General features: G+C 46.1%; 3 protein-coding genes across 6 annotated transcripts in view; all 3 read right to left on the reverse strand.

Annotated features, from left to right (window-relative positions):
• syt1a (synaptotagmin Ia) overlaps positions 1-1,856 on the reverse strand; it is a 64,135-nt gene extending 62,279 nt beyond the window's left edge. The window contains exon 1 of the mRNA XM_088405998.1: positions 1,639-1,856. The gene's annotated coding sequence lies outside the window, so the exon portion shown is untranslated. The remainder of the gene's footprint in view (positions 1-1,638) is intronic.
• A 1,187-nt stretch (positions 1,857-3,043) lies between these two features.
• Positions 3,044-16,316, reverse strand: pawr (PRKC, apoptosis, WT1, regulator). Of its 2 annotated transcripts, none has more exons than XM_088406852.1 (7): positions 16,152-16,316; positions 15,601-16,014; positions 7,151-7,282; positions 5,548-5,585; positions 4,389-4,488; positions 3,733-3,837; positions 3,044-3,618 (listed from the first exon to the last, which is right to left on the reverse strand). In XM_088406852.1, exons 2-7 carry the CDS (start codon positions 15,919-15,921, stop codon positions 3,532-3,534), a joined length of 783 nt encoding a protein of 260 aa, XP_088262978.1. In that variant the 5' UTR covers positions 15,922-16,014; positions 16,152-16,316; the 3' UTR covers positions 3,044-3,531. The 2 variants fall into 2 exon arrangements, with proteins under 2 accessions (XP_088262978.1, XP_088262979.1); XM_088406853.1 differs by having other exon boundaries at positions 16,148-16,263.
• Positions 16,317-16,907: 591 nt separating this feature from the next.
• The window catches only part of ppp1r12a (protein phosphatase 1, regulatory subunit 12A), a 32,636-nt gene continuing 22,132 nt past the window's right edge, over positions 16,908-27,411 (reverse strand). The window contains exons 10-29 of one of the 3 annotated variants that reach the window (XM_088406850.1): positions 27,239-27,330; positions 26,890-27,166; positions 25,368-25,592; positions 25,217-25,308; positions 25,013-25,126; positions 23,996-24,148; positions 23,421-23,612; positions 23,192-23,329; positions 23,017-23,107; positions 22,795-22,956; positions 22,539-22,710; positions 22,154-22,275; positions 22,007-22,069; positions 21,837-21,853; positions 21,640-21,766; positions 21,474-21,578; positions 21,347-21,394; positions 20,789-20,816; positions 20,379-20,429; positions 16,908-18,330 (exon numbers count right to left, since the gene is read on the reverse strand). In XM_088406850.1, coding sequence (XP_088262976.1) covers positions 20,398-20,429; positions 20,789-20,816; positions 21,347-21,394; positions 21,474-21,578; positions 21,640-21,766; positions 21,837-21,853; positions 22,007-22,069; positions 22,154-22,275; positions 22,539-22,710; positions 22,795-22,956; positions 23,017-23,107; positions 23,192-23,329; positions 23,421-23,612; positions 23,996-24,148; positions 25,013-25,126; positions 25,217-25,308; positions 25,368-25,592; positions 26,890-27,166; positions 27,239-27,330 — 2,250 coding nt within the window. In that variant the 3' untranslated portion in view covers positions 16,908-18,330; positions 20,379-20,397. The remainder of the gene's footprint in view (positions 18,331-20,378; positions 20,430-20,788; positions 20,817-21,346; positions 21,395-21,473; positions 21,579-21,639; positions 21,767-21,836; positions 21,854-22,006; positions 22,070-22,153; positions 22,276-22,538; positions 22,711-22,794; positions 22,957-23,016; positions 23,108-23,191; positions 23,330-23,420; positions 23,613-23,995; positions 24,149-25,012; positions 25,127-25,216; positions 25,309-25,367; positions 25,593-26,889; positions 27,167-27,238; positions 27,331-27,411) is intronic. The other 2 variants (XM_088406849.1, XM_088406851.1) reach the window with 2 other exon arrangements.

Below are 27,411 nucleotides of genomic sequence, written 5' to 3' on the forward strand. Positions count from 1 at the left end.
TTCTCCAGCAAATGCAAATGAGCACTTCATCATCTTCTCAAGCAGTCTTCATGTCAATGAAACAATGGCAATCGTACAATGCACCCCCCCAAATAAATCCAATTAAACGTGCCACTGCTCACATTTGAGCACAAATAGAAATGACAGCATATTTGGCTCCCATTGTCACAGCTAAGTGGAGTTGAAGAAATCATTGGGTATTTTTTTTTAAACAGAACACTGAGCGAGGACATAGGAAGTACCGATCCTCAATCTAGGGGGCCCGGGCCACTAAGGGGCCGTGACCTGTATCTTCGAATAATTACGCATAGTGTAATCACAACAATCCGCTATTCTGGTGTAATTTTATTTTATTTTAATTTGAAAGAACAAAATGCTTTTTTTGTTTGTTTTTTTAATTTACTGGTTAAAACGTGACTTAAAAGGTTGAGTTAAGGCGAGCGCCTTCCAATGAAACGCCTCCGAGCGAGCAGCCTTGAGGTGATGTATCGTCACGGCGCCCGCCAACACGCGTGCAACAAGACGCCTCGGGGCAGAATATGATGGGATGTTGCCAACAAGGTCACACGTACAGTAGATAGCGGCCCAGCTTTTTTTTTTTTTTTTTTTTTTTCCTGGCTGCAGGGAATTCTGGGGGATTACTGTTCCATCTTGGGAGCAGGCAGACTATTGATTCGGAACCAAACACCACTCAAGATGACTCAAGGTCAAATTCATGTATCGTTGGCACCGTCTTGCTTTTCACTTTCCTTTCTATTTGTAAATAAAATGTTTTTAAACAATAGATTGTCTACTAGCTTGAATGCTATTTATTGCGTGTAGTTTATGAAGCTTCTGATTGGCTAAACAGCCCTTGTTATTGAAAAAAAAAGACTGTAAGCAATTGTTGAGTTGGACGTCGTTTTTCAGGAGTCAATTAGTAGTGCTTGCTAGAAAATGATTGTGCCGCCGCCGCCGCCGCAGCCTTTCAAGGCCGAATCTTTCACTCACTGGCTTTCACTCACTCACACGCATCTATCAGCCTCATGATGTGTCAGATGAGGTTTATTTTCAGTGGGCCGGGTCGCGCAAACACGCCGAGTGAAGCTGCAAACAAGCCAAGCTACTGTTAAAATCAGACGGCAGATCGTCGTATGGAATCCTGATGTAAGAAAAAAAATCCAGATAAAAGACGGCGGTTAATGCAACGGATGAAACAGGCTCCAAGTGCAACCAGATTTCCTTCCTCGCGATTTTCGCCGCCGAATAAGTCATGAGGAGAGCGAGCGTCATTACGCGTCCATCTCCGCTCGTTACGCCGCCACTAATGGAAGGGGAGGGGGAGTAGGGGGGGGGGGGGGGGGGGGGGGGGCGCCATTATGCAAAGCCATGAGTAGAAAATAGGCCCGAGGAGACGACCTGACGCTTTCATGTCCTAATAACATTCGCCGTACCCACAAATGCGACGCTGCTGCGTGGACATTGCGAATTACTGGTCACAAGACCCTTTGCAATAATTACTGAACTTTTTTTTTTTCCATGACTTAGCGCCATCTCTTGGTGCTACATAAAATCTATGTACACACAGTAAGTGCCTTCACTTTGATTTTGCCTCTGTGTATCATTTGGAACGGTTGACCTCCACACAACGCCACTTACGCAGGTCTCGTCGGCCATTTTGTGTAGTAGCGTAGGAGCAGCTGACAGATGGTCACCCATCTGGTCCCGTGCGCGCTGACGCCGCGGCACGCTGACTCGGCACCACGACCGGGAGGAGGCATCGCGGCAACGAAGGAGTGACCTTGACGGGCGAGCTTCGGCCCTCGGCCCGGACTTCACTCGGTTCTCCACTCAAAAAAACGAAAAATAAAAACACATCAGCGTCGGTAGGGACAAACCATGAAAAGATTTGCGGACGAAGACTCACCGGAAGATGGGTGTCATCAGCCAGACTTCTTCCTTCCTTCATGGCGCGCATCAGGAAATGTTCTTGACTATTTCTCGTATTTATAGATATATATTTGGCAAGGTGGCAATTATTAGGAATAACTAGGAGGGAATAATTGCACTACGGTCATCTTGGATGAAAATGATTCATGGATTATTTCTATTCATTCCAATTTATCAGTGCACATAGCAGTTTTTGGTGGCCCAAGAAGACACGCCGCGGTGTCTTTGAAGCAAGCGAGCAATCGATCGCGGTACGCGTTGCCGCGGCAACGCGGCAAAGACATCAAAAGGAAGCGATGACTCAAATCCCGGCGGAGCGTCCAGCCGCTCCACTCTGTCAAACCGCTAAGAAGCTTTACGTCTGATTCAGCGTCAATTCTAACGCGGACATTTGACTGATGGCTGCGTGTGTCACAGTCGGTCGCCATTCATTTGCTGTCACCCCACGCGAAGGCGACCGCTCTCTATTTTTCACATCACGAAGCTTAAAAGGGCGGCAGAAGACGACCGGGTAAAGTTCTTTGTGGCGGTTCTTCGAGCGCATCCTATTCTGGCATCTGGCCTCCCGGCGGGCTCCAGATTGAGGAGATGGGTGGCAGCAACGCCGGGGCGACATACGCTCGACCTTCGCCCCGAACAAGATAAGGGCGGCCTATCAAATCGGGCTTTTGCCCTGGAAACTTTAATGCCGCCCGTTGGAGCTGACAACAGCAAACCCTCAAAGCGCTTCACTACAGTCGATGAGTGTTGCTATGAGCAAAAATTTCATTTTAAAGCAAGGAAAAATACCTAAGCGGCGCTTCTCTGCTTGTAACGAGCGGTTATCAATAACTGAGTAATTGTGGCACACCCACGCTATTTGAACTTCTTCACCGAAAATGTTATCTACCGCTTAACGATCAGGCATCGCGACGCCATTTTGTCATTACCAGATCTGATGATGGCGGATTGGCATATGAGGTCCAAATGGGATGATTGGCAGATGGATTTGTGTGTGTATGTGTGTGTATGCGAACACCCCCCCCCCCACCCCCCCTGCCGCCGCCGCTTTGCATTAGCGAGCGGCGCGCTATCATCACATCCAATTAGGCGTAATGAACACAAGCGAGGCGACTGAGGGGAGATAATCAAAGTTTTATTAAACGACTGCATCTTCTGTACACGTATATGCGGAAGGCAACACTAAACACCCTTAAATCTTGAGAGCGTTTTAAAAGCTCGATGGCGAACAATAAAAACAGTAGCGGGACAACGGAAAAAGAGCTCGTTCCCTTTTCACGATGCGTTCGAAGCCCTTCAGTTCATTTGGGACACAAAGAGGCTCGTAAACCAAAGACGCAAACCCTCGATTCAAAGTTGACCAGCGTAATACTCCAACAGTGAAATGTGCAAAGCGTAAAAAGTGAGGCATTGCTGACTGCTCAATCACTCATTCAATCCCAAAGACATATTTGTACGTCTGTGGGATTGAATGAGTAAAAAGAAGCTATACACTGATTTTTTTTTCAAAGCAATACATTCACGTTCATCTAAGTGGTCTTTATATACAAAAACATTTACATTAAATATGCATAGGTTGATAAAGGTGGCTTAAAGCTGCTTCTACCTGGTCAGCTGACCCACCACCTTCAGTAGAGTTTTATTCTCCTGCTTCAGCTGCTCGTTCTCGTCTTCGATGTCGTCCAGGTCCTGCAGGGACAAAGCCTTCCCGTTTAGGCAGCAATGAAAGCGGGAACTGCGCCCTCTGTTGGTAAGCACCGATAAGGACTAGACAGCGCCACGAGACTGAGTGTGAACACTGACCCGGTAGAGCAGGTCCATCTCCTCTTTGAGTTTATCGATGAGGTCGTCTTTGTCCTGCTGGGACTTCAGCAGTCTGTCCTTCTCCTGTCGCTGGCGGGCCAGCTCCTGGAAAAGATCATCTCTTTCGATTGAGGCTTTTTTTTTTTTTTGCTCATTTGGCCATCAGAACAGAAAGTGGTCCTCCTCCGTTGCGGATGAGCGCTAATACGTTTCCATGGTAACCAAGAACATAATCGCCAAGCGGAACCGGAGACATCAAAAGAACTCTTGGCTTTGAAGCGAGCGTGAGGGTTCAATGGGCCGCTGGTCGCAACAAGCGCGCCCCGACACGGGCCGCCCCTTGATCAAAAGACGCCGGGGCCATCAAGGGAATTTCATCGCCCTCATCGGACCACAGGCAAGGAGACGACAACATCATTTTTAGATGCTTTTATGCTCGAAGCAGGCCCGTAGTTTCTTGTTTTGAATTTATAATCCCAGAAAGCAAACTGACTCATTTTCAACTGCTTTTTTTTCTTCTCTTTCTTTTGCACCATCAGCTATTTAAATTGTTTGTGGAATCCGTTTAGAATTAGGAATTTAGAATGTCAAATTCTAAATTCGAATCATTTTTTTTACCAATTGCTAGCGTTTCTGTTGCATTTTTGAGGGCCTACCTGCTCCAGTTCCTCCAACCTCTTCTCCAGACTCGCAGGCATGGAATCTCTGATGTGGCGGTTGTGGCGATGCCGGCTCTCCTCGTCCAAGCTGCTGCAGCTGTGCGCACACACACACACACACACACGCAATTTGGTAAGCACACCTGCCGCTTGAAAGGCCTCCCTCCCATGAAAGGCGGTAAAAAGGAACAGGTAGGGGCGGGGGCTCGATGAGGCCTTCGTCAAAGAGCTTTGCGCCTAAGCGCCGCTTTGCATGTCAGAACAGCTACTTTTATTTTTTGACTGGTTTTCTTTCAGCGGCCATTCAGTGTGACTGAATTTTGCATTGCATCTGTTTGGACTTTGTACTGTAAAAACATGTATTCACTTCTTCAAATAGTCGTTTTTGTGACACTTTTTGCTCTGACTCACATTTTACTGAGTTACATCTTGGCCACCAGGGGGCAGTCTAACAAGGGAATAAAAACTCCCCATTCCGTGATTTCTATATTGATTTACTATCAGATTTCACGCAATTTGTGCAGAGAATAACAATTCTATTGAAACGTTTTCTGCTTTTTCAATTTTTTTTTTTGCTTTTTCAAAGCAAAATGCCTTTGCTATATTGGAGCGTCTTATAATACGCTTAAATACCCTGCACTGCTCCTGAGCAAGCATCAGCAATTTTGGCCGTTCTTCACAGAGGATACATGTTATGGTTGGTTATAATTTCTGTCGACATGTTTGTTAGCATTAAGCCTAACGGCGTAGGACTTTTTGTTTTTGCTGTTTACATTAACATAATTATTGATGCAATTCGCTCCCTTTGTATTGGCACACAGACTGCCTGGCATCGTCTATCCGTGGCTATTTTGGGATTGTTGATTTTTTTGCGTGCCGCTACTGTCCACTTTGCCACTGTCATTTTATCAAATGTCAAAGCAATCTGGACTCCGGTGAACTGCCGCATTTGTCCGACCCGAACCTTTCCAAGCACATCAATTGCTCTCGGCGCTCCCCGTGAGAGGGTCGGCGGTGGGGTGAGGTGGGGGTTTATCCAGATGGCGCCATGTCAACTGATGCTCAAAGCGGCCATCGGGTGAAAAATCAACAGCGAGGAAAAGGACGGGAAAGTAAAATCCCTTCACGTCAAGATGTCGCGCTTCTTTCTTCTTACCTCTTGGTGCGGCTATTGACAGATTTGCCCGGGCTCTCCTGAAATAGAAAAAAAAAAGAAAAAGACATGAGATGGGTGGAAAAGTCTGGATTTATACGCTAAAACAGGCGAGAAACAAATAAAAATTGAGCTACTTGTTCCACGTAGCTGACAGTTATTTACAACAATTTTCTGCTTTTCTCACATGTTAGCCATCAATGCTAACTTGCTAACAAGAGTGTTGTTAGAAAAAAAAAAATGTTCATGTACTGGGAGTCCAAAGGAAATGTGGACAACACCAAGTGGCCTAGAAGTCTCTGAAATAATTCTTAGCGGCACAGATGACTTGTTGATGTGCTTCCGTGCGCAGCGGCTGTACGGCGAGGCCGTTTGGCACTCGGGCATTCATGCTGATGGATGAAGTGTTTCCTCGCAGGCGGTTAAATATGAGCTTCCCTCGCCGTCGTCTCCACGTCCCAGCGGGCCCACGCGGGCCTTCTGACACTAAACTCCAGGAAATGTCCCATCAGTTCGGCAGAAGACATTCAAATCTGCTGCTTGGGTAGCTGCTTCTCCACTTTGGGCTTACCGTAAAGTTGGCGGTACCTAAACTACGGCCCGTGGGTCGGATTTGGCCCTCTTCCGCATTTTGTCCGGCCCCCGGAGCAACACCGGAGGGATTATGACCCCCTCCTCCCCCTTTCTGACCACGCGATCAAGACTCAGGCATGCATTGAAAATGACATTCTATCACACCCCAAAAACAAACAAAACCTGCAGTGGACACATGATTACTTTTTGTTACAAACTGACTGAGAAGGTAACGTGGCCCTCGGATGAAAAAGTTTGAGGAGCCCTGCCTTAATCTACCAGCGGTTTGCCCACTGCTCGAAACAATCAAAACGTCTAACCCTAAACCCACAAATTTCCATGAATTATTTCTAAGTTAGCCTCTTTTAAATTCCAAGAAAGACAAAAAGTGAGTTATAATATTGGCGCCGCGTGAAGCGCAAACGATCCCGGCAAAAACGTCTCGGCGAGGCCCCCTAAGCCCAAACACATGAGTGCAGAACGCCGACAGCGCTTCTTGCGGCGTAACACAGTGGAGTGGCCGCTTGGGCACATCTGCTCCGCGTTAGGGCTTTTTCATGACTACAATAGAGAAACTGACAGGCGTGAGATGCCTCAAGATGGATGCGCAAAGAGCAAGGATCCTTCGCCAAGTTCCTATTTGTTACTTTTGACAGCTTATTTCAAGTACCCCCCCAAAAAAAGTGTAGCTGTCCAGTTCTTCAGTGTGCTTTCTCAAAGGTAAGCTAGGACTACTTTTAGTTCATGTTCACGTGATACTTCCGTGCTGAAAAAAATCTACAAAAAAGGTTCAATACTGTAGTTAAAAGGTGCGAAAAAGAACATGTGTAAAACGGCCATGCCGCATTCACACAATGTACTGAAAATGAAAATACGTAAAAATTAGGATGTGCGATACAGCTATGCTAACAAGGCTAGCTACATAGTTTTTATCAAACGTGAGGGTTGAAATAAGACGATCGAGTTGTGTCACTTCAAAATGGAATGGCTCATTCTCCACCGACGTCTGGAGTCGCAAAAAGGTCCCACTAACCGAAACTAGTCCGGTTGCCGGGTCGGCCGTCATGGCCTCGTTCTGGAAGGTGTTGGCCAGGACCAGTTGCTCCTCCTCCTCCTCCCGCTCGTCTTTTGTCGCGCCGTCGTCATCATCGAGTTCGTCTAAGCTCTGTCGGAAGATAGAAGAAGGATGAGGCGGGGGAAGGCAACGGGACGAGAAACCGGCCGAGCGCAAAGCCGAGCGGGTCGTTGGGCCCCGATAACCTCCGACTCGCCACTTCTAATCCTCTTAAGACAGGAGAAATGAAGAGCAACCGATTCCGAATCGCCGGAAATGACCTGATTTGAAAAACTGAAAGTTATAATAGCGCGCGGCGGAAAAGGTGGAAGAAACACGCTTGAATCTTTTTTTAAAGTCCAATCCTTTCAAGACATCGGATGTCCCAAATGCAAACAAAAGCTTCGCGTTTCACAAAAGATGCCCGCTCACTCAACAAGATGCTAAAAATAGCTTCTTGGGAATGAAGTCATTTGCGAGGCCTTTCCTGCCAAACGCTTTATCACTTTTCCTGGGGGAGATCTTCAAGTTCCTTCTCGCTCTCACAGCGGCTAAACTTCACGTTTTTCGTCCTCTCCGGTCGTAACTTGAACCTCTCGCCGAGCGGCCCATTTGCATCGCGATCGGGAGACTCAAAGTTGACTTTGGATGGAGCGGCCGGTCCAAAATGCCTGGAAACCATATAAGGGGTATTTTGACGCAATGATATCATCAAGTGCGGTCAGCGCAAAGCCAAAGTACAAGGATGATTGAATTGAGCGGACACCCGGAGATGGTCCGGTCCAGAGTACACATGAAAGACTTTAGCCATGACAGCGACTGACTTGAGTGGGCGCTAGAAAGGCTCCAGGACCATCACTGTTTCCTGTTTACAAAAAGAGTCAGGGAGAGTCATTGAAGGCATCACCGGAGTGTTGACTTTAGAAGCGAAACCATCCTGGATGGATCCTTGTGTGCGTAACGCCTTTTTTTTTTTGCAGGCAAACAACGCAAGCCCTAATAGACGATGCTGATTTTAGCATAAGCTTAATAATCAGGGGTGCGCATTTGACATTTTTTTGCATTTAATACATTTAATGTATTCCTTTTTAATAAAAAAAAAACGGTCTAAATCTCACACACTGTCCCTTTAAGGGTTGCATGTACTGTATATATGCTTGCTGCATATTTAGACTGTGTTTCTACTTCCATGCTGCTAGGTTTATGTCAGTTGAAACATTTTGAAGAAATTTGTGAGATTTAACTGGGTGAGATGACAGTTAACCACAGCGTTGGATAACCATTACAACCACGGGTTAGTTAATCAGCGGTTTGTAAAATGTTTGGGTAATTTTTCATATTCATACCTTACGCAATAAATAGCTAATCACAGCTTGTGCGAGGATGTTAGTCAGTGTGTCAAGTGGTCTGGACCAGAACCAATACGCAACTCTTTTAAGACTTGACACCAAAGCTTTGATCATGTATCACCACATCTGCTTTCAACAACCCCAATCATGTCATTACGTAAGCGTCTCTATTTTATTTTGGACCACAAACATTCTCCAAGACGACTCCGCCAGGCTGCTCATTTATCAGCAAGCGGTTGGAATGTTAGCATTTGATCAGCTCCGGATGTGACCCTCCGGCACAGAGCGGAATTCAGGAAATCGTAAATTGGATCCACGGGGCGTTAGGATGAGCACAGGGCAGGTTCGGAACCAACCGAGAATGTGGTATCGAGGCCTGTCAACTTGAAAGGAAGAGGTCCGGTATTTTTTCAAAACTAATCTTGTTTTCGCGTCCCCTTTTCCTGTTTTGAGCTTTCCTTTCTTTCCCCGCACAAAGGCCGAAGCCGCGGGGCCGCGGAGCGCACGCAAGCTGTTATTGGCAAACATTTTCGCTGTCTGAGAAGCCGCTGAACCGGTTGGCTTTCGGGGCGAGGAAGGATTGGAAGGGCGGCGGAATGTCACGCAAAGAAACAAGATGAAGTGCCAGGAGACAAAAGTGGCAATATCTCCCGGCTCGCCTCCTTTTTCCGCTGCTTTCATGCAGGGGGCTTAGACTTTCGAGCACGCTCTTTCAATCCCCAAGGCCTATTTTTACGTATTGTTTTCATGAGAAGTCCCCGCGTTAAATTCCAGGTACTTAATACATTTATTTTTCAGATTTGTTTTCGAGGGTTTGGCTACTTGGGTAATTAAGTAGCCAAGTCATCGATTATTTTAGGTAATTAACACATTCTATCCCTGGAAGATCAAAAAATTGCTGGTCCTAAATTAACTCGTTCAATCCCAGGGACGTATTTTCATATTTTTTAAGAATCCAGACATTCAATTTATTTCAGAGTCTTAAAAAACGTGAAAAAAAACATGACTAGCATTGAATAAGTTAACTAAACACTAATGTACTCAATTACTTTTGAGGTAACTAATTTGAAGGCTACTTTAATGATTCAAGTACTAAAGTAACCAATTATTCAATGCAATCAAGTACCAAATTATGCACGTAAGCGCTAAGTAATCAGGTGCATTTTAGTACCTAATCAAAGAATCATTTACTAACACCAAAGCAATTGAGTACTTCAGAATCTAAAGTAATCATAAGTAGATGATCAAGTAGGAAGTAATCAATTATTCTCACAAAATTAATCATTTTAGTGTATATATATTTGGAGCGTTATGTTTGCCAAAGGACCAGGATCATTAGCGTGTCATAATTGAGCAAGAATAGACAGAAAGAGACGGCGTTGCCAAATATGAATCACCCCGGATGATTTTGAGGCACCCTCCCGCCGTTCCCGCGCTTTGCTAACGTCACCGCGCGCCTGTGCCGGATAAAAACGACACCTGCCGAGCGACTGATTACGGGGATGGCGACGGCAGCTGTCGAGAAAACAAAAAGGGGGCGCAGGCGCTTTAGAAAGCAGCAGTAGCGGCACGGGGGCACCCAGTGGCGCCGTCGAGCCGTCCTGTTTGCAAGCTACTTTGTCAACGGCACCTTGCAACAAACAACAAGCTTCAGGTGCACTTCAGGAGCTTTTTGTCAAAATCTGATGGCATCTTTTGAAAATAAATAATCAATAGTCTTGACTTAGTTTTTTTCTGTATCTCTGAGATTAAGTGGTTTTGTTTGAAGTCCTGTTTTGTGATGATTGCAAAACAAACTGAACTACCGCTCCCTCTAGTGGTAAACTAAAGAATTACTCAATGTGTTGAAAAAATATGGCTGTCATGGATTTCATTTGGTTTAGAGTTAGAGTTCTGTTACTGTGTACTGTAATTAATTTGAAAGTACACTGCATTGTTTGTTTTCCTGTGTTTATTTTAGCACAATGACATCACACCCTGGGCTCCTTTGTTGCGTCACATACTTGGAGAAAGTCCTCAAGTGCCTCATTCGACCTAAAACGGTGGGCGTGGAACGTTTAGCGCAGCCCAGAGGGTTCACGAAAGTAGACCGGCAGAAACCAATGGGAACAAGCTAAGGCACCGCAAAACGACGTAAGTTGCCCAACCGGTCGCATTAACGGAACTACGACACCTTCCCGAAGAAGCTGCAGTAACCGATGCTAAATTTGGAAACATTTGAGATACGAGTACTTTGTGGGACGAGGAGCTTGGCAGCGTTTACTTTGGCCCACATTATATTACCCTATACGTGACAAAAATTGATTTTGGTTTCATTTTTGTCTGTGCGGCTTACAATCCAAAAAATACGATATACTTTCCGTTATCGCTCACAACTTCCAACAAAAGTGAGAACGTACACCCCAAAAAAATGTCAAAAATTGGGCACCGTAAACCAATCGGTATTTTAAAATATCAAGCACAAAAAGACGCCGCTTGGTGAAATATCAAACAAGGGACATGCGGCGTTCTTATGGCGCCAAGGTGGAAAATGAAGAAAGAGCGCGAGACGAAGCGAGCGCAGATGTCGGCGTGGCTCCGCTTCCAGCGCTCGCTTTCATTTCCTGCGTGTCCGCTCCGCTCCGTCGCTAACAAACAATTAGCGCACATTAGCCCAGATGTGAAATAAGCGCTTTGATTCGGTGCCCGGAAATTGAATAAGTGCTGGTTACCGCATCAATCCGCTGTGCCCGTTTCAAACAAACTAATTAGCCTCTGCGCCGCTGCGGAATTGGAATAAAAAGACGATTAGACGGAGGATTGCGCGGGAAAAAAAAAGTCAACTAAAGTCACTTCGCTATCCCGGAGACGCACCTTGACCCCCGGCCTCGTCGATCATTCACAGCCGATTCAACAAAGATGGCATCATGTAAACAAACAACCTTTTGACTAAATGGAAGCCCGCATAGCCGAAAGGTTTTTGTTGCGTGCGTGTGATTCTAAAACGCTGTCCTGATCTTTCAAACTTTGACGAGGTTTTACATCGCAGAACAAGTTCCGCGATGGACAGCGGTCCTGAAAGTGAATTTCCTTCTCCCTTCATGATGGGAATGTTGTGACTCAGCCGCTAATCGGCGCCAAATTGTAGCAGGCGGAACAATGCCCCGCCGCATTCCCTGGGCCGCCGCCGCACGGGAGATCTCGTAAAACGTGTTTGATGCGCGAGCAGTCGGAGGCAGGGCGAGGCTGCCGCGTCTCCGCCGGTTAACCGTCCCAAAATGTCCGCGCATGCCTAGCGTAGCGCCCATTTACTCCGGCTTCCCCGCAGCAGTACTTTAATGGCTTGGAAGCTCGGGAAAAAAATGCTCCCGTCGATTTGGACGACGAGGCCCTTGCAGCTTAGCGCGTTTCCTCCGCCGCTTTACCGTTTGCACTCCATTTTGGATTAGGCCAAACGCGCGTGCTAACTAAGCTCAACCGCTAGTCCGCAGAGAATTCTGTGAGATCAATGCAAAAAAGGTGCGAACGTTAGCCAAATTTGGCTAACGAGAACTCCGCAATTAGAGAGCGGACGGCTTTATCGGGAGAGAAAGCGGACGACGTCAACGGACCCCCCCGGGCTCGCGAATGAAAGCTTTGGTTCGAGCGGGCGGGCGGGCGAGCGTCTTTTGTTGTGTAATGGACATCCTTGGAAGGAGCCCAAGTCCTCATGGGGCTGTGCGGGACCAAGACAAAAGCCGCGGAGAGCAGGAATGTGCACTCGAGCGGCAGCGGAAAGGCCAAAGCCTGGCTTAAGGAGACAATCCTTAATTGTAACAGCACTCCTGAACACGGGGGAAAAAAAAATCCAATCAAATCCTGTCATTATTGCTGCGTTGTTACTTTGTCACCCCCGGGGGGCAATCTAGGGAAATGAAGGGAGACTGAAGAAGATACCGTCAAACTATTTTATTCACCACTGGGCTAACTCTCCGCTCGTAAACGTAATCGGGCATGCTACTGTTGTGTTGGTGCAGCGTTCTAACAGTCACAGTGTGTCGGTGTTATGTTAAAAATGTGTTGGCGCTTGTTAATACTGTTATATTATTGTTTGTTAAAAATCAGTGTCAAGTCCCTGGAAGAATGACTCCTCGCTTGAATTCAATGATTTGCGAATATTTTCCTGTCTTCATTTTTATACAAACAAATGGTGTTGTGTTTTCAGTGTTGGGAGGCAAATGTCAAAGTTGTGTCCGTGCAGGCGGCAGCCAAGTCCGAATCTTCGTTAGTCTGACTGAATGAACAGCAACAGAGCTTTTGTGTGTGCGTCACGCACACATGGGCTTACGTCATCGAGCGGCTCAAAGCTGCTTCTAAGTCCTGTTTTTTTTACCCCATTCTGGTTTGAGAAATATCTTTTTTTTTTATGTTTGAGTCCAGACATTTAATCTTAGACACTTCAAAAATGTTCACGCGTTTGGCTAAGGAAGGCTCTAAAAATAGCTAGTGAATTAGGATTATGTACAAAAGTAATCTGTGACTTTATGTATTAAAATTACTACGGTAAGTGATTATTTTAGGTACTGCAATACTAGAGTAATCAATTACTTTAGCTCAAAAAGTACTAAAGTATTGAATTAGTTACAAAAGTATTAGAAATCCAAGCGTAATGATTACTTTAGGTGCCAATGTACTAAAGTAACATTAGCTAATTTAAGTTCTTACGTAAGTGATCATTTTGGGTAATGAGTACTGTTGTAATTGATTACTTTAGGTGCTGAAGGCATCAATTACTTTATGTAATTAAGTCAATTATCACTCTAGGTAAGTACAACATCAATTTTTGAATTAGGGACAAAAGTATTCAAAGTGTTTAAGTTATTACTTTAGATAACATACTAAAGTAGATGCTAACATAATAAAGTTACGCTTGATTACTTTAGATACTAACATACTAAGGTAATCAATTACTTTAGGCACTAAGGTACCTAATTGATGACTTTTTTTGATTTCTTCCAAATTCATTTGCCTTACTGCCTAACTGATGACTTTAGTACCGAATTCATTTTAACAAGCACAAGCAAAGTCAGGCAGTGACGCGGAGATGTTTTTACAGGAAGTTGGATGGAAACGGCACCAAAAAAAAAACAAATGAAGCGTGTGGAATGTCAGTGGAATTCCACTTAAGAAGCGCGGCTCGCCAAGCTTCCCAGCGGCCTGATTGGAGCTGACGGGCAAAACCAGCGATGTCCCAGAAGCCTTAGCGCCACTCCCCCCCCACGAAGACACAGGAAGCGGATTTCATGGCTAACGTTACGTCCCAAAATGAAATCATTTCCACCTTGCCTTGGCAGAGGTCACCGGAGGGCGAGAATGGAATTCCCCACTGGGAATATGACTCAGCATTTCTTTCACTCAGATGACGTGTCAGGCAAAAACAAAATGGCGGCTGTCAAAGGGGAAGTTTGGAAGGATATTAGCGACATGCTAAGAAGGCGTTGACGGGGGACACGCCCTAATTACCGCATTCTTTGGCCTCTCTCGTGCGTGGCAAAGAAACTATACGACTTTTTTTTTTTTTTAACAAGGTAAAGGATGTTACCATAACCGGCGTCAACTTTACGACTTTCACTTTCAGGTGTCAGGATTACATAAGACACATGATAAAGGAGTCGAGCGATAAGACGCGACGGATGATTTTCAACTGACATCATTCGGCACAAGCAATTGCGCAAGACTTGTTTTCATTCAATATGGAAACCACATCAAAGCTGCCCTTGAAAAGTTCACATTGGTATTTACATATAAGCACAAATGAGCATTGTCTTTTTTTTTTTTTTTTTTTACCATGCATGTTTTTGGAGAGTGGGAGAGAACCCACACAGGCTTGGGGACAACATGCAAACACCACTGCGTTGATAATTCCATGCTCACAAGCAAAATATTTCTCCCTATTTCTGCATGCATTTTAGCAAGCAGTTGCTTCATGTTCCAATTCATTTGCTCTCCATTTGAAAAGAAAGCACAGTTCAATTAGATGTGCTGATACCAGATGAAAGTCCAGTGAAAATCTCCCATTTGAAAAGCGGCGCTTTCCACTGGACTTGCAAATCTCGATCTTTTCTCCCCCCCTTGGACAACATCTGCAGGCTGCTTTCATTCCTGCGTAGGACGGCAGCAGATTAGCACGGACGCATGTATGGCAGGAATTCGGTGGGGGAAAACAACAGCCCCTCCTGGACACGATTATTTATGGAGCCGCAACATAAACGCTGGCGAGAAAGGCGTCCACGCGAGCGCTCGCAAAGATAAGGGAAAAAGGCAAAGAAAACTCCAAACTGGAACGAATGCACATTTCTATGAAAGTTGTTTAAAACAAGAAATTTGAAGCTTTTCTTGCATGGCAAAAGGTGAAGAAAAAAAGTGTACAAGCATTCCTAAATGACAATATTCATGATTTGAATTTGTTTTGTTTGAGGGTAGACACTTTTAAAAGTATAAAAAAATTGATTGATTTGATTATTTTATAATGTTTAAGATAAAAAAAAAAGGATTTTATTATACTTTTCTTTTGCCACCCCTGACATGATGGGACAGTTCAATGTTCAAATTTTGTCTAGAAATCATTTACTAACACAACAATTTTTTATGAAGAATGAAAAGACATTTTTCCACTCGCCGCAGAGAGAAAATGACTTCATCTGTGCTGAAAGCCCAGACAAGGACCAATCACGGCTCTCGCGTTGGTCGCGTGATGTTCCAAAACTGAGCCGCGATCGGTTGTTACCTGTGCAAAACGAGTTCATTGTGAAAATAAGAGATTTTAAATGAATTAGGGATGAAAGATGAACTTTTAATTGCCGAAACGGCAAGAAAGGTGGACCGTCCCTTTCTGAACTCCACCATGTTACGTGAAACTATTTGGACTGCCTAAATCACAGCTGTGGGACACCAGTCCTGGAGGACCGGTATCCTGCATGTTTTTGAAACTTCTCTCTCAAACACACCTCATTCAAACGATTAGGATTGTTTACAAACTCCCGCAGAGCTTGCTAATACGCCAATCATTAGAATCAGGTGAAAAAACCCAGAAAAGACGCATGATATGAAATTTTGTCTCACCTCGTTGGACGGCATGCTGACGACACCTGTTGACCTCCTTTTTTCCCTCAGCTTCCTCTTCTCGATCTGACCTTTGCCCTTCCTGGCGCTGGGCCCGGCGCTCTTCTTCTCCTTGCCCTTAACGGCCGACGGGCTCGGGCCGTCGGCGGCGCAATACTCGGCCGAGTCGGGCTTCGGGTACTGCGCTTCGTTCCCCGAGGAACCGGCCCCGCTGGCGGCGGCGATGTCGCCGAGCATCTTGGCTCTCATCTTCTCCCGTTTGGCCTTCCACTCCTCCAGGAAGTCGGTGGTGGCGCTGGACTTGAAGCCGCCGCTGGCCATGCTCGCGTGGACTTTCGACACAACTTTCGACAACTTTCTCCTCCTCTCCTACAGACGCCGCATTCCTCGGGCGAACACCCCGGGAGCTTCAGGCTTCGTGGGGGGAAAAAGAAGAAAAAAAAGACTGCTTTGAAAGCGGTAGTTGTTTTCCTGGCGTAATAAAAATGATTTAAGCGAACTTTTTGCAAGCATGAAAGTGTGCATCGGAAACTCGATCGGCACTCACTTACTTCCTCAAACTTGTTCGGCGGAGTTTCCGACCAGGTGTGCCCGACGTCTGCTCTCCTGAATGCGCGGTGTCTGCCAGTCGCAGCTCCCTCTGCACTCAGGAGCGACGAGTCCGGAAATGGCCGGAAACTGCCGAGCGGAGCCGAAGTCTTCCTGGGAAAACAACAACGCCAGACTCGCTCCTATGTGACATTTACGACCTAATAAAGCGGTGGGAAGGATGACATTCGCGTTTCTGGATGGATTCGATTGCTTGGATGCCTGTTTAGTTTGACTTTTTGAACGCGGTAATTTTAGCAACTGAACTCAACATGAACGTCAACTATCACGATTATATTTAAGTAAGCCGTGTGAAAGGAATGTTTTGAATCATTTGGGCCGAGCCACTACAAAGGCACCGCTCCCACGCTTGCCAGTTAACACACAGCTAATCATTATATTTCAGTGACTCATGATTCTCAATAATAATTGCTGTTTTTCAAGCGCACTTTGTGCGTTAATCATGGATTGCGACACAATGTAAGGAATTTTGACTATTTACCGACGCAGAAGTGTTAATATGCCACTTTTTAATGGTTGTCTGATTAGTTTTAGGCGTCGGATTTGTCAAAGTTTATCACTTCTGCTAAGTGTATTCAAAAATAATAAAAACATAGCCGATAAAATGTCGCCCTCCTGTGAGCACAACGCAGTACTGCAACGGTAATTACACATTCCACATTTAAAGTTACATTAAAAAATAAGCAGGACATGTGAACTTACCAATGTACAATTTTATTTTTAATGAACTCTTCAGTGGTTGGTAGTCACAGCACAGCTTTCATGTATTAAGCCACACACCTATTATACAAGAAAAAAAACAAAACAACAACAAAAAAAGGAACAAAACAAAACTTAACCAGGGTAGATTATCATTCTTATCGATTTATTTGAAGAAACGTATTTTCCTTCTTGGACTAAAATAGGCAAAATTAAAAACAAAAAAGGCCACTGAAATGCATAAAAGTTGGCATGAAATATTTCAACCATTTGTTTTGGACTTGCGGCACAGACTTTTTGTAAAAATGAGGCTAAGATTCGTTGGAAATAATACTACAGCTTTTAAAAACACAAAACAACACAACCCAAGTTAGTGAACACAAACTTTCTTTGAGGGGGGGAAAACTGACAGAGGTTGACTGTTTGCAGTCCCACTTCAAAACCTGAAACTTTTTATCTAAATTAAAAAAAAAAAAAGAAAGAAAAAGACACCTGCTTGTCCTGTGTGGAATTGGTATACTTTTAATAGTAACAGACTCAGCGTGTGCTGCTCTCAAACAAACATACATACAGCCTTGTGTATAGATACATATATATGAATGATATATATATATGTATTTACACACAGCTTCACTCAGTACCTCCTAAAACAAGGTGACAAATACAGAGTATAAACCGACTAACACTACAAGCCAAAAACAAACAAAAAAAAACCCCGATGGAAAGTGGAAGAAGAGTGACACATCCGACTAACCAAGTGATGTCATTAAAGCGTAAAACAACAACAACAAAAAAATGCATATTGCACATTCAGTGAAAGCTTAAATTCCACCTGGTCCGCCTCGAGATTTTTTATTTTTTTTTCTTATTTCTGTTTCTTTTCCCTCTCGGAGGTAAAAATGAAAACAGGGAGGGAGGTGGTAATGAGTGTGTGAGTGCACGCGTGTGGCTTTCAAAAAAAAAAAAGAAAAAAAAAAAGAAAACACAAAGTGGCACTTCTTGGGGGAAGGGAGCAAGAGGGCACAGCACACTTACAACACAGGAGGAAGTAAAAGGCGGCGTGGCACGAATAAAATCAGGTGTCGTAGTAGTAGTAATAATAATAATTAATAATAATAATAATAATTGTTCCTCAAGAGCGGTCCTCTTTATGTACAACTAAGGCTTACTGGTTAAATAGACGTCGGGCTTGTAAACAGAAGGGATGAGGGAGGGGAAGAAAAAAAAAAGTCTTGCGATGCTATCTAAATGTGCAATTCCATTAGTCACTGGCAGAGGGGGCTAAAGAGGGAGTGTTGGTGATGATAATTGTGATGGTCTCGGTGCCGGGCGGCTCTACTTGGAAAGCTTGCTAATGACTCGAATGAGCGCGCCGTTCTCGTCCTTTAGCCTCTGGTTGTCCGCTTTCAAGTCGGGGAGGGTCTGGGAACAAAAAAAACAAAAAAACAAAACAAAACAAAAAAAGAAAAGCACTTAGATGCATTTAGTGCAAACACTCACTGACGTACACAGCAATTCAGCCCCCCCCCAAAAACTCAAAATCCATGCATTCAAAAAAGCGGTCCAGACTGCAACTTGGACCCAAGTCAAGATGGACGCCACAGCAAATACAATTGATCGCACTAGATCACGTGACGCTGTGTGGGCAAACGTATTGGGACGCATGGAGACAAAGGGTTAGCAATCTACAGATAATATTACACTGGTGGTCTGAAGTCCAAAAAACATTTCGTCCAGGTTCATTCATTTGTGCTTTGTTTGGCTTAATCTTTGTTTTTTGGCGCCGTCTTCCTAAAATGAGTTTGTTGGTCCAATACCTTGTGACTGTGGATATCATGCTAGCTAATGTTAGCATGTTATATAGCGCTAGTGTGCGCTTAGCTTGTTAGCAATTTCCTTTGTTATATGTTAGTACACAGGTATCAAACTCAAGGCCCCGGGGTCAGATCCCACCCGTCACATCATTTTATGCAGCCCGCAAAATGCTGATTTGATGTCAAATTTCTCGCTAAAATACCATATTTGCAAAAATTTCGGGGGCTTTTTAGTTTGTTTCCGATTTCAGAATCTGATTCCAAAATAAGGCGTGACGAACACAAACTGTGACAACTGATGATTTCACAGACCACAAAAAAAAAATCTTAAAAAGGTCCGTCGTGATAAAAAGCTTGGGGAACCCTGCTATAGGGTAAGGAACTTTGAAAACAACTGATGTGGTCCCGTAGCCCCATTTGTGCATTTCACAGCAGCCAATGAGAAATGCGGCAGCTTCAGACCGTTCCCCAGGTGATTGCGTCCCGACACTTTTGCAAATATAGTGTCACGGTTCCTAGGTTGGATGTTTGCAGCGACGACGCCTTAGCTCCAAACATCACAAGTTTACCAAGTGGCAATCAAACCATTATCCCGCACCAAAATAAATAAATAAGAATAAGAATACATTTTCGGGTTTCTCGCCACCATGCAAGCCAAAAACACTTCAAAGATTTTGATCTTCCTTTGCGCGCACGTCGCGCGCACCGAACGTGCGCGGCGAACGTGCCCGCAAAGCAAACGGGGACGGGAGGCGCAAAGCAGTCGGGCACCTGTGGGCGGGGGCGGGGCGTGAAGGGATTGCGGGAGCGGGAGGGGAAGGGGGCGAAAAGAAGCTTTTAGAGGTCGACGGCGGGCAGGCGGCCTGCGAGAGCTTGGCCACCACGCGGGCCAGCGCCCGGTTCTCGGCCTGCAGCCGCTCCTTAACCTGACGCAGAGTCTGAACCTGCTTTACCTGGGGGAGGTTCTGCAGGGGGAGGAGCCACACACGGCAGCGGAGCCACAACGTAGGTGGCGGACAACAAGGAGGAAGAAAAGAAAAGAAAAGAGGGAGGGAGCGGCACATTCAGAAAAGGATCAAGCCACAAACACAAAAGGAAGATTTGTTAGCAAACGGAGGACGGATTTTGGACTCGCTTTAACTATGCACGATACACATCAAAGCCCGCCCCCGACAAAGAAGGACATCCAAATATGGTCGACTTAAACGCCACGAGGCCCCCTGGTGGCTTGTAACAAAACTGATCAGAAATCCCCACGTCTTCCCTTCGAAGGCCACCAAAACAAGTGATCCACTCCGCTTTTTGGAACCCCTCTGTGGGCGGCGCTACACAAAGTGCAGCATGGTGATTGGTGGACCAAAAACTGTCACCCTGTTCCTCCTCTGTGGAGTCTGATGTACATAACACAAAGATGTGGGGACATCAAAACTACACACTTTGATGCGGACACGGTTGCTGTTGCTACGGATCACTTTTGAAGGCATCGGGCTGAGTTGAATGCGTCTTCTGTGGGTCTCAATGAACAATATTTATAACCATAAATAACTAAAAATATGAAAATTGTGTTTTGTCCCATCCCCAGTATAATTAGCAAATGCTAATAGCTTCATCAGATAGCCCAGCATCAATCTGTCGTATGTGTGTGTGTGCGTCTACCTTGAGTTCCTCCTCCATCTCAGAAATTTTCCTTTCGAGAGCTCGTCTTTCCTGTTGGGCGGACGACAAAGACGAGTTATTTTTGTGAGCGGGGTGGCGGCGGCAAAGCGTGGGCTGTCTGCCAGATGATGTGAGGCGTCTACAAGCAATCAGCCATCCACACGCACGCGCAAACACACTCTGTGACCAACACGTGGACCGGGTGTCCTTTCCCCGGCGGCCGAGGACCGCGTCAACCCGGCGGCATGAAAAACACATGCACTGTTCTCGACACACACGTATGGAGACATGTATATAAGACGTGTTGACGAACGGACAAGTGGGGGACCGAGAAAAAGTGGCGGTGGTGGTGCGCTGCTAAGGGGGACAGCAGAAAAAAAAAAAAAGGTCACGTCGGCTTGATTTCATACCCAGATGATACTGAGGCCTGCTCGTTACCTTGAGATGTATTCAAAAGATAATCAGCTGTCAAATATTTGAAGAACTCAATAATTAAAGATGTCAGTCATATTTAACCCCGTTCTTTCTTGACTACTTGCAGTAAACAAGTGAATCATTGCGCAGAAGGACATTTAACTAAATAATTGAGACTTTAGTTTTGATTTTGTTTTTTTGCTGAAGAGTTTTCATCTTTGCGCAAAAACTGAGGGACATGGTTTTTCGGCAATTGTAGACAAATAGGGCTGCCATTTTGCCCACTGCTGAAATGAATTCCTCCGCTTCGTTTATGAAATAGAAATGTAATCAAAATGTTCCTATATATTTCCTGAATTTTACCTTATATTTGCTTCATAATTCATTGCAAAAATTTGAATAAAGTACTATTCGTTTTTTCACTGTTAATTGGGACCCAGGACCCGCGCGAAAAGTGAAGGTCACCTAGTAAGATTCGGCGCTGCTTTTTTTTATTCCATATGTCAGCAACATGAGAGACGCGAGATGTTTCGAGCGGCTTGAATCCTACGTACCCTTTTCTCCATCTCAAGCTGCGACCTGTCGGCGTAGCGTTCCTGCCTCTGCCAAGACAAAAACGGGAGGGGTGGAGTCAGGAATTGAGGGCGGACGTTGAGGATGAAGACGGAGACGACCGAGGACCTGCGTGGCTTTCTCCAGTTGCAGCTTCAAGTCGGCCAGCTCCAGGTCGGCGTCGCGTAACTGCGCCTTCAGCTTCTCGTTCTCTGCTAAGATCTGCTCGTAGAGCTGAAGCGGAAAGCGCGCCGTTTAGCCGGGAGGCGGAGCCGCAACACCGCCGCCGACCCACCTTCTTGTAGTCGGTGGCGTCGTCTCTGTCCAGCCGGCTGGAGTACGTCCTCCGACTTTCGCCGTAACTGCGGCTGAGCAGAGAGTCGTTGCGGTCCAGGGAGGACGCCGTGGTGCCGCTGTCGTTTCTGCGAGTCGGGCCAATGTCAAAGGGCGCCCGCCCGCTCGCGCTAAACAAATATGAGCCAACGTACTCACCTTGACAACCTGTCCACCTGAAAGGATCCACAAAGCACATGTTAAAGATCCAAATAATCATTCTAAATATGCATTTTATTTTTCAGCGCCCTTCTGGACACCCAAAAACGCTTTACATCATAAAGTCAAATCATTATCAAAATGAGGCGACGCTAATTTATGTCCGTTACCTGCACCTCTCCCTTGACGCTGCCTTCAGAGTCGGACTGCTGCTCGGGGTCATTGTCGTCACCCTGCAACCACGATGACGACGGCACAGGTGATGCCGCGAAAAAGTCGGCTTTATTACAGACGGAAGGAGCCGATTGAAGACTTACGTCTTGGGTCCAAAAGGAGACGCCGGTGGAGCGTCGCTTCTCGCGGGGCCGCCTGCGATCCCGGATGGAGCGAGGCTGAGACTTGTCGTCGCCTTCCTTCTCTTCTTCCTTTTTGTCCGCTTCTAAAGCGATAGGAACATATCTTTTGCCATAGTTTTTACTCTGTTGGCGTGCCCTACATAAAATTAAGGGTGTATCCTATACAAATGCACGTCCTATATTTGGTGAATTACGGTAGTCATTCTCTCTAAAGGGAGCTACCAATCACATTGTAATGGTTTCCACAAAAAACCTAAATGGAGCGTCGCTTATCACGGTTCCGGAACGGCGCAAAGAGAATTGTGGTGAGGAACGGCAAACGCAGAGGACGGCGCGGTTATTTCACCTTTCTCCGTGTCTCTGGAGGCACGGCCGTAGGAGGATGTGATGCCCGTCAGGCTGGTGGGCCTGTTGAGGCAGGCGGAGCTGGAGGTCAGTGCGGTACTGGAGTACGACGGGGCAGAGGCGGTGCTGAGCGTGGAAACGGAGGACGAGCCGCTGGAGGAGGTGCGGTAGCGCTGCTCGCGACAAGAGGGGGCAAAGGTCCGGTGAAATGTTAAAACGTGACAGACGGGTCAATGTGAGGCGAGTGCCCGACGTACGTCTTCAAAGCTGCGGTACTTTGGTCTGTAATCGTCCTCCTTGGATTCGTAGTCCTTCTCTTCCTGCTTCTCCTTGTCCTGCTTCTCCTCCTCGCGGCTCTTTGGGGTGCGACTCCGGCTGATGGTCTTCTCCGCCTCTTGCAGGTCGGTCAGCGTGACGCCCTGCCGGGAAAAATATTACTTCCTGCTTCTCTGTTTTTATTTTTTTTTGAGGAGACACACCTGGGTGGACCGTCTAGACTGGCGAGCCTGTCGGGAACGCGCTTTCCTCTGGGATTCAGACTCCTCGTCTCGCACGGGTGTCAGGTATGACCTAAAAATTTGTGTTTGAAGTAAAGGCAATATTCAAATTCTGACTGTATTACTACCGTCTCGATTCTGGGGGCATATTGTTCACCTGCGCCGTTCAGGACCCGTGCCCGTGGTGGAGCTGACGGTTGTGGTGGTGGTGGAGCCAGTGTTTATGGTCGGGATGACCGCAGCCGACTCCCGCTCCTTGTCCTTTTCCCTCTCCGCACTCTCCTCTGACCAGTACCTGTTGGGAGCAAGAGTGTTGACGCACATCTAACAAACCCGTTTTTATGAAACGAAGCTTCAAGAGATGATGAATGCGCTGTCAAGCCCACCTGCTGGTGAGACTGGTGGAACCAGTGCGAGTGGAGGCGGAGCCCGGGCCGGAGAGGAGGCCGCGGTGGCCCGTGGGCGAGGTAACCGATGATGAGGAGGTGGTTGTGGTTGCGGAGGAGGTGGCGGCCGAGGCGGGGGTGCCGGCGGTCGTCGAGGAGCTCAAGTCGTCGCTTCGTCTGCCAAAAGAGCCGCTGCGGCGTGCGTGGAAAAACGTGCGACATTATGGACAAACTCAAACTCGATTCTTGATTGAATCAGTTGGGAGCCAAGTTATATATTTTTAGAACTTTAAAACAACCGCTTCAGATTTTTTTTTTTTGTCCAAAATAGTACAAGCACAACATTACTATTTATCAAAAAAACATTAACAATACTATCATAAAACATTAAAAAAAAGTGGGTGTCACCGACAATGACTGCATTTTTTTTTTTTAACATTTCTGCTTAAGTAACTGCGCAAGTATTTATTGATGCTATTTGTGTTGAGGTGTGAAAAACAACAAGAAGCAAAGGACTGCTGTTAATAGCGCAAGTGGTGGGAGAGTTGCATTGTGGGACGGTGATATGGGTGTACCTGCGGTAAATGCTGTATGACTGGTAATGGGAGGTGGGCGGCTGCCAGGGTTTAGTGTTACAGGTGTTAGGGTCCAAGTTGGAGGTGGACGAAGACTTGGCCGGCACGTCCCGCGTGCTGCCGCTCCGCCCTAGCGCTAGCGTGTGGGACGTGCTGGCGGGGGGGGGGCGAGCAGGCGGGTGGAAGAAGCGTGTTAGCCGTGGAAAACGCAGACACACACATATATCAACATCTATTGTCTAAAATAAAGTCGTGTTGCATTCATGTCACACAGTTATTTAAAAAGGAAGACTAAGCTTAATTTGAGGCTGCCACTGGAAAGATTTGTTATGTTCAAATAGGTATGGATAGATTTCGCTTTTGAAGACACCTGCGTTTTTGGTCGGGAAAACAGACACGCAAATCTGAAAAGATGTTCAATAAACTTACGCTTTGACCCTATTCAGTTGTACTTCATTTCGAAAATTAGTATCAGAACAAAATACTGGTTATGTTAAAAAAGTAAACAAATCACACGGATTCAAATAAAATGAGATTACAACCATTATGAATCATCATTATAAATTAAACTTCACTGCTTAATATTGAGTAAATATTCATTACATTGGATGTAAATGATTTTTATTAGTACAAATTACACAATTAGACCGTTTAGTTTTCAGAAACTCACTGTGTTGATTCCCTTTTGTTTTCCATTCAAAGCTAACTCGTATAAATGGATCATTTTTAATTAAAATTCTATTAATATTGCTTGTAATCGGTTGCCTCCATTTAATTCAATGGGATATATATATATTTTTTTAAGTGTAGTGCAAATAAAATATTGTATCTTTCTCTATTCCCACTTGAGAGTGCGTGAGTCAGCGGCGAACAACTTTTCCCTCAATGCGACGTGAATGCAACATCTGTCATGCAGCCAGCGACTTTGCCCAGGAAAGCATGACATGATGACCTTGGCAAAATAGGCACGAAAAGCAAGTGGCAGCTCTAGCTTTTGTTTTTTGGCTGCTGGCTAACCTTCGCTGGTAGCTGGAGGTTCTGTTGGTGGAGGCGGTTCCTTCGCTATTCTTTTGCTCGTCGTCCCACCGCCGCCGGGTGTACGAGCCGCTCCGGCTCAGCGCGCTGGAGTCCCTGCGGAGGCGCGCGTGCCGCACTTGCTTAACTTTCGCACGCGGATACGTCCGCCGCGCCCTTCTTTTCCTTCCTCTGCATTCTTTTCACCTGTTTTCCTTCTCGTCTATGTCCGACGTACTGGCAAGCCTCCGGGGGATGGTCGGCGCCACGTAGGCGAGCCGAGTCCCCTTGTCCTTCTCCTGCGGAAGCTTTCGGTTAGTGATACGTGCAGTCGATGCAAATTCATTTGGGTGCGGACCTTTTCTTTGTTGTCCAGCGGCGAGGAGAGGCGCGGGCTGGAGGCGGAGCGCATCACCCCCGCCGAGGTGTCCTTCTCCCGTTGCGCCTCTTTGGTGGCCGTGATCTCGGCCAGCGCCCCGTAGCTGCCCGTCTTGCGCAGGCCCAGGCGCCAGGACGCCGGCGACTCGTCCTTGCGCTCATCCTCCACCTTTGACGAGACCTTGCCGCTGGGTTGGGTAGCCACCTGTCGAGAAAGACGCAAATTTGATCACAATTTGAAGTAGAAAATAAGTCATCCGGGTAAAGAATGACGTTTTGGGGACATGCCTGTTACGTTATGACAGAGGTGGGGGTAAGTCACATACAGGCATTGGATTCTGACGGAATGATGAGCGGAAATATCACTGCATTAAATCTATTTTTTTTCTTTTTTTATTTATTTTTTAGTCTCGAGTCTTGAGGTTAATGTGGAAAAAAAAAAAGTCAAGTGGAGTGTCCTCGAAATTCCAAGCAATACTACTTAAGTTGTTTCTTGTGTTACAGCAAATACTTTTTTCATCTTGGCCTCATTGTCATTGTGCTCATCCATATTCCTGAGCCACACCAACACGGTGACAACACAATTAGGAGTGAGTTCCAGTTTAATAAGCACAGGCGTTTAGTACAGGCGCATGAGCCAAAGGAAAACTCGGGAGCAAACTGGCCTCACCGTGGCTTTTTTGGGCACTAGACAAATGCCAGTTTTGCGCAAGCCTTGACGCCACAATGCGGGACAGCCAGGCTCCGCCGTGGGCATGAGGGGGGCAGCGCAATCAAACTAATGCCAACCAAAGACGCGGAGCCAGATGACGCAGACAGAAAGAAAGAGAAATAAAGAGGGAGAGACAAGGGAGGAAGTTGAGAGGCAAGCAGCAAAATAAAAACAAACAAACAAAAAAACACTTTGTAGCAAAGAGGGGACAAACGTTTTGCATGAGGTCTACTAACGCCACACAATCATGACTGCCAATTGGTAAACATGGAGTCAATGGGACAAATTCTTCCATACAAAATTCACGTGTGGGTTACTAGACTTCAAAGGAGGATTAAAAAAAAAAAAACATTGCAAGAAAAAGCAACAAAGCGAATCATCTGAAAGAAAATAAGAGCAGCCCTTGGATTTTTCACTAGCGATGATGGAGGAGGAGGCATGCACTCGCCAGAGCACTTCAGGTAGACCAAGAGCAGCTGCCAAAAAAAACTCCCACACATTCATCTGTTCAAGATCCTGTTGCAAAATGGCGTACACCCCTATAAAAGTTCACGCATTGAGTCTTGTCATCATCAAAACAGAGAAATGACTCATGAGGTTGCCATGTGTCCATTTTACCAACAGAGGGCAGCAGCTGTAGCTTCTGATAGCAAGCAACTCATGAGCCTGCAGATGTTAGCATGATGCAAAAATGTCGCTTCTGACACACGAAAACACTTCAACTCCAGCTTCCGAGAGTCGTTTTTTTTTTTTTTTTAATAAGAATGGTGGTCTCTTTGGCGCACGGTACCTTTTTAGTTGGCGAGGAGGGGCTGGTTAGCTGGTTGGTGGTACTGGTAGGGGGGGATACGGTGATTCTGTTGGGGGCAGGCGTCACGCGATTGCCCACCGATGCCGAAGGTTTGCTCTTCTCTTCGTTGTCCGACTCGGAATCTTCCTCCTCCTCCTCTTCGCTGGAGCAGCTGGACTCGTCTTTCTTGCCCTCCTCCTCCTCGTCCACCTTTTCGGGCTCCAGGGTCTCGATCCGGGGTGCGCTCTTCTCCGGCTCCAGCAGCAGAGTTTCTTTGCTGCGGCGGTTCAGCGGCATTAGAAAGTGGCGCGGCGTGACTGGGATGCGCCAATGATCTGAATTTGATTACCTCTTTAATGGCTTCAATGACTGATTGTTGTCCCCAGTGGTGGTGGTTTCAATCAGAGGAGACTTCTTGTCACCCTTCTTCTCACTCATCAGCTGGAACACAGACTTAAAATGAGGCTGGAAGTTTACCAGATGATCCGCAGCGCTTGGTGGGAGGGGGGCGGGGATGAATCT

Source organism: Hippichthys cyanospilos, chromosome 22 (assembly GCF_059441005.1).
Source record: "Hippichthys cyanospilos isolate Australia breed blue-spotted pipefish chromosome 22, RoL_Hcya_1.0, whole genome shotgun sequence".
Lineage (NCBI taxonomy): Eukaryota > Metazoa > Chordata > Actinopteri > Syngnathiformes > Syngnathidae > Hippichthys > Hippichthys cyanospilos.